Here is a 14,471-nt window from a genome sequence, read left to right as displayed (position 1 = left end):
GTTCCTGTTTCAAGCTGAATAAAAGCTGTTTTTGCTAAAGTGCTGAGACTCAGCCTCGTGTTTTGGGGTGTAAGACAGGGACTTACAGTGCAAGCCCGAACTTTTATGATTTGCTTCTGTGGCGCTTCACTGCACCGCTGTGAGCCTGATGCTGCCCTGCCCCGGCAATGGACAAACAATCCTACACAGACGCGGCAATCACGCTTCGGGATGCACTTTAACATGACGTTCCCGTTGGGTGGGGATGGGGATCCCAAAAGAGTTCAGAAACCTCACAATATGAAGAAGAAGAAAAGGATGATTCGGCTTCTGATTGATAACTGTGCTGCCTGCAACATGCTTCCGCATTTAGATAATATTTGCGTTAAATTCCTCGCACCCAATTGCGCAGCAGTGCTTCAGCCACTGGGTTTGGGTATCATTCGCACCCTGAAAGTGTATTATCTCAAGGGAATGCGGAGAAAAATTCTCATCAGCATATCTTGTAAACAGGAGGAGATTAAAATTAACGTGAAAGGAGCTACTGAAATGATTGCAAACACCTGGACGCAAGTTTAAGAAAGCACTATAGCAACAAATACAGAATCTCATTACAACTAAATATTTTTTAGGTCCCTGGCAGTTCGTTGTAACGGAATTTTACCTGTAGTTGCACTACAGGCACTATTGGGCACCCCACCTTTACCCACCCTGCAGACTCAGTATCCAGCCAGGCTGGAGGAGTGCTGGAGGAGCCGGAGGAAGAAAATCTGAGGTGGCAGTGGGGCAGATGCAGAAGATACCTGGAGGCAGGGAGAGGGGGCGCCTGGTTCGTGGTGACAACAGGAGAGGCAGCAGTTAGCAGTTGCAGCTACCATCTTGAAGGAAGCAGCCAGTGTGTGTGGAGCTGTGAGGGGGAGTGCTTAAAGGCACAGGAGCAGTGTTTTGGCAGTGAGCACACACGTCTTCTCTTACACACATAAGTGAGATGGCTTTCTAAAGGTAGATCACTGACCAGAGTTTTTGAATTACGAGAGCTGCTCCAGAGATTTTTTTCAGAAAAACACTCACCACTAGCAGCACATTTTAGAGATGCAGAATGGGTCACAAAACTTGCCTACTTGTGTGACATATTCAGCCTGCTCAACAAACTTAATCTGTCACTTCAGGGAAGAATGACCACTGTGTTGGCAGATAAAGTGGCTGCATTCAAAGCCAAACTTGACTTATGGGGCCAACGAGTGAACATTGGGATTTTTGATATATTTCAAATGTTAGCAGAGGTTGTTAAAGATACCAAGCCAGGGCCTACTTTCTCCCAGCTGGTGTATGATCACCTATCTCAGCATTCAATAGAGTTTGAGCATTATTTCCCATCCACAAAAGACCCCTGAAATGGGAAGGAATGTATCTGTGACCCATTTGTGAATAAGTCAGGTGAATCAACTTTCTCTGTGCTTGAAGAAGATCAACTGCTTGAGGTTGCAAATGATGGTGGCCTTAAAAGTATGTTTGAGACAACTTTAAATCTCCATACGTTTTGGATTAAAGTCAAGGCGGAATATCCTGAGGTTGCCACAAAAGCACTGAAAAGTCTTCTTCCATTTCCAACATCCTATCTTTGTGAGGCAGCATTTTCTGCAGTGACAGCAACAAAAATGAAATTACAGAACAGACTGAACATAAGCAACACACTTCGCTTGTCACTGTCTTCCATCGTCCCCACGGATTCTGCATTATGGTAAGTTGTATAATTTCTATTACGATATTATAACTCAATAATAATAGAATGTAATGTATATTGTGTATAAATCTGCCCTACAAACCCACCACGAATCCTTGCCGCACACCTGTCCCTGGAAAAATGTGCTTTTATATGTTTATTTTATTAAATAAACAAATACTTAAAATCCTGAACTTCCTCACTAATAATAATAATAATTCTTTACATTTACACAGTGCTTTTTATAGTGAGTGGGGAGCCACTTCAACCACCACTTATGTGTAGCATCCACTGGATGATGCGATGGCAGCAATTTCTGCACCAGTACTCTAACCACGCATTAGCTATTAGGTGGTGAATAGGTAAGAGAGAGAGAGATAGCTAATTGAAAACAGAGGATAATCAGAGGGCCAAAATGACTAGACCATGGAGGGCAAATTAGCCAGGACATTGGGATACATCCTACTTTTATGAAGGATGTCCAGGGATTTTTTATGACCACAGAAAGTCAGGACCTCTGAAGGATGGCGCCACTTGTACAGCACGGTGTCGTCATCAGACCACAGGTTAAACACCCCCTGCCAGCCTCACCAACACCTCTTCCAACAGCAGCCCAGGCTTTTCTTAGATGGTCTCCCATCAAAATATTGGCTAGGCCCAAAGCATCCTCCAGTAATGCGATTTTTTTTTTTTTGAACCTTGCAACTTTGGATGTTCTCCTAGGGTCTTTTTAAGTTCTTCTCCAGCTAATTCTGTGATTCTCCCATATCCCAAAGATGTGTGTGTGTTATGATAACTGTCAAACCTAAATTGGCCCCATCTAAGTGAGTGGAGCTAAAGTGCATGAGTGGGCCCTGCAATGGACAGGTGAAAAATTCAGAGTTGGTCCTGGGTTGTGCGAGATGATAGTTATAAGCAATACTCAATAATTACTTAAAGTATCGATAGGAGGTGCACAATTTTACTTAAATGCAAAAACATTCTATTTCCTCTTCAAAATAAAGACTTGGGCAATCTGATTTCTAAGTTATCAATTAAAAATGATGAAAATAATGTTTAAAAATATACACCATACTACCTTTTACAGAAGCCTTTAAATGTGGTAAATTTTACTTCATGTGACAGAGTTCTTTAAAACATCATTCAAACATTTGTAAAATATACATAATTTTGCAGGATATCAATAACTGAGGAGACTTACTGAATACTAAAATTAGCACTTTTGACTACAGAGCTGTAACAAAAAAGACTAATATTTTTTTTTCATTTTATATTGAATCATACAGACAAAAATAAACCTTTGACATAGTACATTTCACATATACTGCATTACATACACCAGTCTAGGGATATCACAAGAATGAATACTATGGTACCAAGCAGATTATCAAAATTCCAAAAATGTAGCAGAGACACACAATCAGTAGGAAGGGCAAAACAAGACTGCTTCACTGCTGAATGAATATACAAATACTACATTTGTGCAATCATTTGGCATTTGAAGGTAAACTAAATTTTCAAGAGTGTAACTCCCAAAAATATGATGAACATAGTAAAAGCAGATGTGTCATATATTTGAATAGTTAAGATTTATAGTCTGCAGGTACCACCAGTCCTGTAGTCTATGTCCTAATTCTAGACTCATACACAAACATAAGCATTAACAAAATCTGATCACTCATGTAAGATACTTTGACACAGGTGATTTTCATGTAAAACTGACAATATTGATTTCACACAGGAACCCAGCATTGTATTTTGATATTTATGATAGTTGGGTTACTTCTTGAAGGATATACCAGCATTTTAAAGATGCCTTTACTAATAGAATTAATATATTTTATATTCTATTACAGAAAAAGGCAAAATAATGTTCACTTCAGCAATGGAGGTACTTTTAATATTTTTGTTTTGAAAATGAATAAGTATAGTAAAATTTCACTGGTATTGATATCGAATACAAATATTATGGTATTGTGACATCCCTACACCAGTCCAGATTGTCTCACAGTAACTGATTGCATGCTGTAACACAAGTATAGCTTGATAATCAGCAAGCCTATACACCAATAATGTAAGTCTGACTCTTTAAAAATGTGCTGAGTAATAAAACTAAAATCCACAAACTCACTGGTAAACCTTTAAAGGCCTTGTGGATTTTATAATCAGCATAAACACAAAGTTACAATTGAATTGAGCTCAAAGCTTCATGCTTTGAATACATTAGACTAGTAGTTCTCAAAATTTAGCAACAGGAACCGCTGTGGCTGAAGGTTGTAAAAATGATTGGTACAAGTCAGTCTGTCTTTCTTATTTTAAATTGATTTCACTGTTTAACTAGCAAGCCTTTTCCTACCCTGAAATCTGAATTGAGAAAGGCATAGCTAGGTGAAATCTGTATTAAATTTAGAAGTACACTTCAACATAGACTAGTGCAATAAGATATTTAACTGCCAAACAAAATTACTCAATTTGCACCTTTCAGGTAATTCAAAATGCACCTGCAATTATTATTGCTAAAACTAGAAAGTATGACATAATCTCTATTCTCAAGCCTTTCAATGGCTTTAAGGGTAAGTTCTGGGCTAATTTCAAAGTTATAGCATACAGTCTAAAATGATTCGGGTCCCATTTATTTAAACGGAGCTTATCATTGTATACACATTGCAATCCTAAGAAAGTGGTCTTGCAAAGATTTCAGGGATAGATATAACTATAGTGGGAGGTTGAGCAATTAGCTATTGCCACTGAAAGCTATGGAGTGGTCTGCCAGCTGGTGTAAAGCAAGCCAAATCAGTCTGAATACTCATTGATTGGAGCTGCTAATAAGAATGTTCATATTGAAACAAAGTATATTATGCATTTGTTCAAATATTGTCCATGAGTGGTGTTAAATATAGTTTTCAAAATCTATACTTAATACACCACAAGAAAACTGACAGGCAATTTGGAACAGTTGACTGAATAAAGTGAATTAAAAACAGCGTTCAACAAATGTATGAATCTGGAATTTCCTAAGTGGCCCTGAAATCTGCATTAAAGACTGGTGCAGCTGTCAGATAAGACAAAAATCAAACCTTTGTCCTCAAACCTTTTTCAGATAATTCTGCAGGCAAAAATGTCAATGTCCCTTTCAATAACCTGAAAATTGGCCATACACAGATGAAGACACTGCTCTTAAGCAAATATGAAAATCTAAAAAGAAATGGTTAAACGTTGACAATGACAAAACTATACACTGGCCACCATGACTAGGACAATAATGTAAAATTGTGGTCTAAATTGAATTATGTATTGTATTTATTGTTTCGTATAATGTTGCAGTGAGGTTGCTTATTATACCTGAACTTTATCCTGCTACTGATGCACAGAACACCATGTCAAACCTTTAGCAACAATATTCCATGGCAACAGAGTTTTTTTTTTCTCCCCAATACTTCCCCAGTGTGGTGTATTTTAAAAGTAAACATATGTAATAAATGATCCTCCAGATATTTAACATTAGTATAATGTTACTTTTGCTTAAGGCCCTGACTTTAAGAGCAGATTACCTGTTATTATATACAGTACATTATATCAGTATCATTTCATAGGAATCATTTGATGCATACAGTTTTTCATGACACATCCCTGGAGAATCTTAACAATAATTATAAAATACCACATAATAAATGCTAATAATTAAACCCAATTAGCAAAAATCCAAAACAGAAATGAAAAACAAAAAAAGATCAGATTGCAATTTCATTATTTTACCTGCAAAAATAGCACTGGTTTCAGTACCCTGGGGGCCATCAGGGCTGCTTAATGTGAAAAGTTCATAAATATCATTTGACTTGAAAAAGCGTCGCTGTTTAGGATCCTTAAGCACTCGATTTGTGAGAAACTGTTTGAAAATTTGCCTGAAAAAAAAAAGAATTAGGGAGAGTTAGATACACTGCTTGTAACCAGTTTTTGACCATAGTAAAGCAATTAGCATAATGGTCAGAAATCAAACACCAATACTTCTTGAATTACTGCAATCTCACCCAACAGAACTGTAAAGCAGCGGGAAAAGATGCATTGCTTTATATGCCCAATTTGAATGAGCCTATTAACCTGTAAACAACCTACCAATCAAGTAACTTTGGGAATTCATGACATGAATAATCACACAGCGCATCAGGTGAAGATTGCGTTTAAATGTCCTGAATAACAATTTGTCAATGGCACATAATGACTATACAGTGTGCTTAAAGTGGGAACTCCTGCAGAAAATAAAGATATAATATAAAAAAATAATGGCTTAGAAAGTCCTGAATGAAGAATCTGTTGTAGCACTTAGTGGAGTAATGCAATCCCTGTATTTATCATGGGACTACTACAGTTGAAGATTTTACCATTGAGTGTTAAAAATATGATAATGAGTTAAACATGTAGATCATCAAAATAAAAACTAACATTCTCTGATTTATTAGTTTCTGGAAGCTGAACTATATGCTGGAAAAATGGTATTATAAGTTCTAAAATCTTAAATTGTGAAAAAAAGTATTTTGTTCATACTAGGCTTTAAACAGTTAACTTCATTTCTCAGAACATTTTATTAAAATATAGACACAAGAATACCTGTTTAAATTAACAGAAATTTAAAGTGAAATTGCAACAAAATGAAAGTAATATGATAGTAATATGAAAGTTAAAATGTAACACCAATTATTTTCAGTTTTCAATTATTTTTATTTTCTTTTTTTTGTAGAATTAATACATTTAATCTATTTTAAAATGCTTTCAAAATGAAAATAAAACAATACCTTACATCAGCATTTACAACTAACAGAAAAGAGATAATTCTTAACTTCTAAAGTAATATTTTATGTATGTGATCTCAATAACACACTTTTTTTTCTGCAGGTATTTGCAGTTCTGCTCTAACCTGTGGTAGATCTTTTCTTCAATTGTTCCTGCTGTTAGTAGCCGGTAAACAGTCACTTGTTTTGTCTGGCCTATTCTCCAAGCCCTTTCACGAGCCTAAAAAATTTACAATAAAATTTAAATTAAGAAACAGTACTGCAAATTTTATATGAACATTTGAAGCACAGCACATTCCACAAACCCATATAAAAATTATGTTGACAGTAGACAAATTTTCTTCATTCATCTTATTTTAATGCATGTGTCATAGCAAACAATGTAAGGGGTAATGAAGAATCTTATAAAATGAATGCATTCACCCTTTTATCACATTATACTTATTTATCGCATAATTAAAATGGAAAAATAATGGCAAAAAGCTAGTGAGAATGTTAAAACGAACTGTGTTTGGTATGCATAAACCATACAAAAGCCTAGTTTTTAAACGACGAAGGATTAAAAATATAAATTAAGGAGGTGATTGTGAATTTCTGAATATTTTAGCTGAAGTATCCAAGCTGAAAGAAATATGAAAAATGTGTATTTATAGCAAAGGAATACTATATGTGGAGTTTGCATCTTTGCCCTGCATTAAAATGGATTTTTTTTTTACATCTCATATGCTAGTAGTCTTTCAAATATACAGGTACAGTAGAGTCTCGCTTATCTGACATAAATGGGCCAGCAGAACGTCGGATAAGTGAAAATGTCGGATAATGGGAGGTGTTAAGAAAAAGCCTATTAAACGCCAAACTATGTTATAATTTTACACATTACGAACCTAATAATCATGTTTTACAACAAAACAACAGAAAAAATTAACTGAAAAAATTAACTTAGCAACAAAAAATAGACTAAGCTCACGCTCGCAACTTGCAGTTCTTGTTGCTGATTGATGCGTTTTTTTGGTTTTTTTTTTTTTGCGGTGGGATGACAGATAATACGGAATGTCGGATAAGCAAAGGTCAGATAAGTGAGACTCTACTGTATATGCAAAGATGAAATGAATATACATGTACAGTTAGGTCCATAAATATTTGGACAGAAATGACTTTTTTCTAATTTTGGTTCTGTACATTACCACAATGAATTTTAAATGAAACAACTCAGATGCAGTTGAAGTGCAGACTTTCAGCTTTAATTCAGTGGGATGAACAAAACGACTGCATAAAAATGTGAGGCAACTAAAGCATTTTTTAATACAATCCCTTCATTTCAGGGGCTCAAAAGTAATTGGACAAATTAAATAACTGGAAATAAAATGTTCATTTCTAATACTTGGTTGAAAACCCTTTGTTGGCAATGACAGCCTGAAATCTTGAACTCATGGACATCACCAGATGCTGGCTTTCCTCCTTTTTAATGCTCTGCCAGGCCTGTACTGCAGCAGCTTTCTGTTGCTGTTTGTTTGTGGGCCTTTCTGTTCGAAGTTTAGTCTTCAATAAGTGAAATGCATGCTCAATTGGGTTAAGATCAGGTGACTGACTTGGCCATTCATTCATTCTTTGCTTTAATAAACTCCTAGGTTGCTTTGGCTGTATGTTTTGGGTCATTGTCCATCTGTATCATAAAACGCCGCCCAATCAATTTGACTGCATTTAGCTGGATTTGAGCAGACAGTATGTCTCTGAACACCTCAGAATTCATTCGGCTGCTTCTGTCCTGTGTCACATCATCAATAAACACTAGTGTCCCAGTGCCACTGGCAGCCATGCACGCCCAAGCCATCACACTGCCTCCACCGTGTTTTACAGATGATGTGGTATGCTTTGGATAATGAGCTGTTCCACGCCTTCTCCATACTTTTTCTTGCCATCATTCTGGTATAGGTTGATCTTGGTTTCATCTGTCCAAAGAATGTTTTTCCAGAACTGTGCTGGCTTTTTTAGATGTTCTTTAGCAATGTCCAATCTAGCCTTTCTATTTTTGAGGCTTATTAGTGGCTTGCACCTTGCTGTGCACCCTCTGTATTTACTTTCATGCAGTCTTCTCTTTATGGTAGACTTGGATATCGATATGCCTACCCCCTGGAAAGCAATTATTTGGTGTGACAACCTTTTGTTTTAAAAACAGCAGCAATTCTCTTAGGTCCTACTTGGTGAGGTTTTGAAGGTACTCACATGGTAAGTTGTTCCAAGCCCCTTGGGGAACTTGCAATAGGTTCCACTTTAGACTTTGACAGAATGGCTACATGATATTGAGATAAGGACATGGGGGCCATAAGATCTGTTGCAAGACTCACTGTACTTCTTAGTTTTTTCCTTTATGATTTTGGCTATGTGTTGGAGTTAATGTGATGCTCCGGAATGAAGCTGGGACCAATCAGATGTCTCCGTAAAGATACTGCATTATGGATAGGAATTTGCCTGTAATTCTTAGCAGGTAGAGGGCAATCAGTTTTGATCAAATCAACAACTCCATTTTTGGAAATGAGTCTCTAGACCTGCAGAGAACCTCTAATGTGCTTCAAATATCATGTATTCATTCACAACTGATCTAAAACCCTTTGGTGGACTAACCTCCTTCTGTTATAACTAAACATTTCATATTTTGACTCATCAGTCCAGAACTGCTCCAATTTTTCTCTACCCTTGTCCTTGTGTTTTGATGTATAATTGAGTCATTTGGTTTTATTTGCAACTTAGAGGAATACCTTTTTGGTCACAGCTCTCCCATGAAGACCACTTTTGATAAAACTTCTCTGGATCAATGGTTTCTGTGAGTTCTGCTGCTGGACAACTTTCGATTTTGAAGTTGATTCATTTCCATGACTGACCACTACATTTCTGATACTCAACCTTGCCTGGCACATCTGGAAACATCCATCAAATTTCTTCTTGGGAGAGACCTTGATGATGTTGGATGACCACATTGTGTCTTATTGTTATGCTCAGTTTTATCATTACGTAGATTTGCAGGTTAACACTAGAATTACCAAAGTCTACGATAAAACTCATAATCCTGGCCCACCTTAAATCTGTTCACACCTCTCCGTCAGCGTCTTTTGTGGTGTAAATGTGTCGATAAGCACAAGCAGCCTGCTATCCCATCCCCCCACCAACACAGAAAGTTCTCTCAGCTCAAGTCTGTTTACCTGCGTGTCAAATCAGGGGAATTGTGAACGCAACTAAGAGAATAAAACTGGGGGAAAAAAAAAAAAAAAACAAAACGCTAACCTTTACAAGTACCATAAATTTACACCGGCTGTTACAGACTCAAATGAAATGAAAGTTTTTATTCTATAATAGTAAGAATAAGAATAGCTCACTACTCAAAATGGAGGTGTCCGGTATCGAACCACGAATGTCTTGTTATGAGTCAGCAGTTCTTACCGCTGTGCCACCAAAGCGGTCGTATTAAAGACGTGTCAATGTCGCACCCTAATGCAAGTTCTTTTTCTGCAGTTATATTCTTGTTTTATTATACTTATACCTTTTGTGAAAGTATTTATTGGACATTTGGACTTCAGGCTTCACACATTATATACACTTCAAGTCTACATTTTGTTAATTATTACTAAAACATGAAAAATGTTTGTTTAAACGATGTGTTTGCATAGATTGATGTACACACGGAACACGCATGAAATGCATGTATTCCAAATAACTATATATTATTTACCCTATACAACTCCCGGCAACTGACACTCAGGTAAACAGACTTGAGCTGAGAGAACTTTCTGCGTTGGTGGGGGGATGGGATAGCAGGCTGCTTGCTACTTGTGCTAATCGACACATTTACACCACAAAAGACACTGTCAGAGAGGTGAACCGGGATTACGAGTTTTTTCGCATGCTTTGGTAATTTTAGTGTTAAATCATCACATCTGCCGCAACTTCATTTTTTTTTTTTTTTTAGTATGACTGTTCCTTGCTCAGCTTCTACACAGCTCTTTTTGTTTCAGTTAATCAATTTGGTTCAACCTACACATTATGTCATTGATCATTAGCACTTGGCTGTTACAGTTTTTTAATCATGCACTGGGCTATTCATCTACAAAGATCTCAAATATTTTTAAACTGGAAAGTGGGCTATTACTATGTTAGTTTCTTTATTAAAGGCTATTCAAAAACATCTATGTCAATAAGTATTTGGACATTGTCTCAATTTTCATAAGTTTGACTCTGTACATTAATAAAATTGATTTAACATAAAGAAACCAAGATATTATTGAAGTGTAGATGTTCATTCAGCTTTAACTCAGGGGGTTTAACAAAAACATTGCATGAGTCTTTTAAGAATGAAAAATATTTTTATACATTGTCCCCCATTTTCAAAGGCTCAAAAATAATTGAACAAACTAATAATCATAATCACAATTAAATTCAATTCTTGGGTGAAAATCCTTTGCAGTCACTGAATGCAAGATGTCTAGAACCCATGGACATCACCAAATACTGGGTTTCCTCCCTAGTGATGCTTTGCCAGGCCTTTGCTGTAGCTGTCCTCAGCAGCGGCTTGTTTTGTCTGCTTTCAGTGTTGTTTTTGGCAAGTAAAATGCATGTTCAACTGGGTTGATGTCAGATGACTCACTCAGTCAGTGAAAAATATTCCAATTTTCTACCATGAAAAGCACCTAGATTGCTTTCACACAATGTTATGAGTCACTTTCCATCTGTACTACAAAGCAACGTCCTATCAGTTACACCTCAGAATTCATCTTGCTGCTTCTGTCAGCTGTCTTATTATCAGAAAAACACTGGGGATCCAGTTTTTTTGGCAGCCACATATGCAAATTCCATAAACACTGCCTCCACTATGTTTCACAGATGATGCTGCATGCTTCAGATCATGAGCCGTTTCTTTCCTTCTTCATACTCTTCTCTTCCAATCATTCATGATCATCTTAGTTTCATCTGTCCAAAGAATATTGTTCCAGAATTACGCAGGGATTTTAAATGTTTTCTGGCAAGGTCTAATCTGGGCTTCCTTTTCTTGGAGCTTACCAGTGGTTAATACCTTGTGATAAACCATCAGTATTTACTTTATTTAAAACTTTTCTTGACAATGATATGCATACCAGCAGGAGAATGTTCTTGTCTAGATGTTGTGAATGGGTTTTTCTTCACTACAGAAGAATTTTACAATCATCCAGCACTGTTGTCTTCCTAGGTCATCCAGGCCTATTGCTGTGAGCTTCTTTTTTTTTTTTTTTAAGAATATATTAAATTGTTGATTTGGTGACTCCTAATATTCCTGCAATCTCTCTGATGACTTTTTATTTGTTTTCTCAGCCTAATGATGGACTAATCCAGAGCACATCTAATAACTGTTTATGTTTTCATACCTAAACTGGCCAAGACTTTTGCACAGTGTTATATGTTACTGTATCATTTTTGACCATTTCAAATGTAATTTATGTCCAAACAAAAACACTAAGTTAGTGCTATATATGGCAGACTGAAGAAAATCTCTGGATACCAATATTTTACTTTGAGTAATGACAAAGAATAATTCCCAGCCAACAGTATATAATTTACTGTTTTCTGCTAAATCTGCTGCCTTCATTATACATCCCTTTCTACAGTGTCTTACAAATGTAGTGAGACTATGAAGCCAAGATAAATACTCAAAAGAATCAAAAAGAAATGGCTGAAACTAAACTAGAGTGGTCCCAAGTCCGTACAGAGATGGATAATCAACTGATTTTGATTTCATTTGTAATTACCACACTATAATGAATATGTTAAAAATCTGCCTCTATAATACATAGTCAAATGAATAAAATGATATTTATAAACATAAATATTTTCCAGAGTTCATGATTAGGAAATAAAATATGTGCCTACCTGTGTGTCAGTACTAGGGTTCCAGTCAGGATCATAAATTATAACTCGATTAGCACCAGTTAAGTTAACACCTAAGCCACCCACTCTAGTTGTAAGCAGGAAGACAAAAATTGCTAAGTTCTGTATAAAGAAAGAAAAAAAATCATTTTATTAAAAACAAATATAATGATAAATAAAATAAAACCCAAATACATAGACACCTTAAAGCAGGACTACAGAGTGATGCAAAAATGGCAAAGGATAGCAACCATCTTTATAGTGGTTAAATTATGATTATTAATTTAATATGCACAGCAGGTACTGAAGCATTTTATGAGTTGTGGCTAAAGACTGCTCCAGGGTCTTGTATTTCTCCCGTCAATGGGAAATATTTAGATGATTCTGTGTGCTACACTGTACATTTTTATTGATGCCATAAATGTTCTTCTTATCCCTTTAAATAAATGAGAGTGTCCATAAAACAAAAGACAATAGAAGGGAATGTGATGAATATGCTTGTGCACAACATTAGACAACTGTTTCTATAAAACAAAATATTTTTTTATGCAAGTTTCATATCTTACACTATTAATATTACTCCTTTGGAGGTAGATCATACATGATTGAATACACAATGTAATCATATTATTCAAATTACACTTCTTTGTGCTGTGCATGTGGTGATAAAACACCACTAAGATGGTTTGTATGATGTTCTTGCATCTTTTTTTGAATATTGTTTACACTGTTAAATATAGTTTGTAAACATATTATGTCACCTCATTATACTGTGCAATGAGAGGCTGTCTTGAAGCTACAGTAGTGGTTCCATCCATTTTTAGGTAGGTGTAACCCTGCTCTCTTATGAAAATCTCCAGGATGTCCAGCATCTGGTTGAGGAGATTGAAAATAAATATCGTTAACAGGATTAGGCATGAATTATAGGATTAAGAATCATTAATATTACATGTACAAGGAGGGCCAGCTACAGAGTAGGCTCAGATTCACTCTACAGCAAAATCCTATTTCTATTGAACAATGACAGCTGGGACCTGACAGAACTCATAAATAAACCCTTAATAAAATAAACACTCCTATAATGAATTTTATTTAAAAAAAAAAAAAAGATAAAAACTACTCCCGGGCACAGTGTGCTCTACAGCGTACTTTTCACAATTTAATTTAGTACTTTAAAAAAGAAAATATACTAGAATTAAAACTTCACTGCATGAAATGCTGTCTATAAAAACTCAAATATATTAGAGAAAAATTGTTTTCTTTCTTTAATTATAGCTATTAGTTGAAGTAATGCAAATTACAATAAATTGGTAAGCAAATAATTCAATCTTTTAACAGAAAAAAGACAATATATTCTAACATGATATCAACAAATTTAAAATGCAATTTGTTTAATTTAAATTTGCTTTCAAATATACAAAGCAGTATTTCTGGAAAAGAGAAAAACATTAACATATATGAAAATAAATCTATTTTCATTTTTAAAAACTTTTGTGAAAAAAGCCACATGGACATTTTTCAACAAGGTTCAAACATACAGTACAAAGAATCTGGAAGAGCATAGAATGGCAATATACATTTTACTTAATTTTAGTTTTAAAGTTCACATATAATAACGTTGCCTTGTAATTATTTTTTCTAATTCTGCTGCTCTTTCTCTTCTTTTACAGATACAGTACATGACTAAGGCAAAGAAGCAATGATAGATAGATACAGTGCATCCGGAAAGTATTCACTGCGCATCACTTTTTCCACATTTTGTTATGTTACAGCCTTATTCCAAAATGGATTAAATTCATTTTTTCCTCAGAATTCTACACACAACACCCCATAATGACAATGTGAAGAAAGTTTACTTGAGGTTTTGGCAAATTTATTAAAAATAAAAAAAAAACTGAGAAATCACATGTACATAAATATTCACAGCCTTTGCTCAATACTTTGTCGATGCACCTTTGGCAGCAATTATAGCCTCAAGTCTTTTTGAATATGATGCCACAAGCTTGGCACACCTATCCTTGGCCAGTTTCGCCCATTCCTCTTTGCAGCACCTCTCAAGCTCCTTCAGGTTGGATGGGAAGCATCGGTGCACA

The 14,471-nt window shown here is 35.6% G+C and overlaps 1 protein-coding gene across 1 annotated transcript in view; it reads right to left on the bottom strand.

Moving 5' to 3' along the window:
* Positions 1 to 14,471, bottom strand: part of ercc6 (excision repair cross-complementation group 6) — a 96,750-nt gene that overhangs the window by 9,865 nt on the left and 72,414 nt on the right. The window contains exons 14-17 of the mRNA XM_028795614.2: positions 13,140 to 13,250; positions 12,382 to 12,501; positions 6,615 to 6,709; positions 5,459 to 5,604 (exon numbers count right to left, since the gene is read on the bottom strand). Coding sequence (XP_028651447.1) covers positions 5,459 to 5,604; positions 6,615 to 6,709; positions 12,382 to 12,501; positions 13,140 to 13,250 — 472 coding nt within the window. The remainder of the gene's footprint in view (positions 1 to 5,458; positions 5,605 to 6,614; positions 6,710 to 12,381; positions 12,502 to 13,139; positions 13,251 to 14,471) is intronic.

This window comes from Erpetoichthys calabaricus, chromosome 2 (genome assembly GCF_900747795.2).
Source record: "Erpetoichthys calabaricus chromosome 2, fErpCal1.3, whole genome shotgun sequence".
Classification (NCBI taxonomy): domain Eukaryota; kingdom Metazoa; phylum Chordata; class Cladistia; order Polypteriformes; family Polypteridae; genus Erpetoichthys; species Erpetoichthys calabaricus.
The sequence above is the reverse complement of the archived record's forward strand: the minus strand, read 5'-3'. Positions and strand labels throughout refer to the sequence as shown.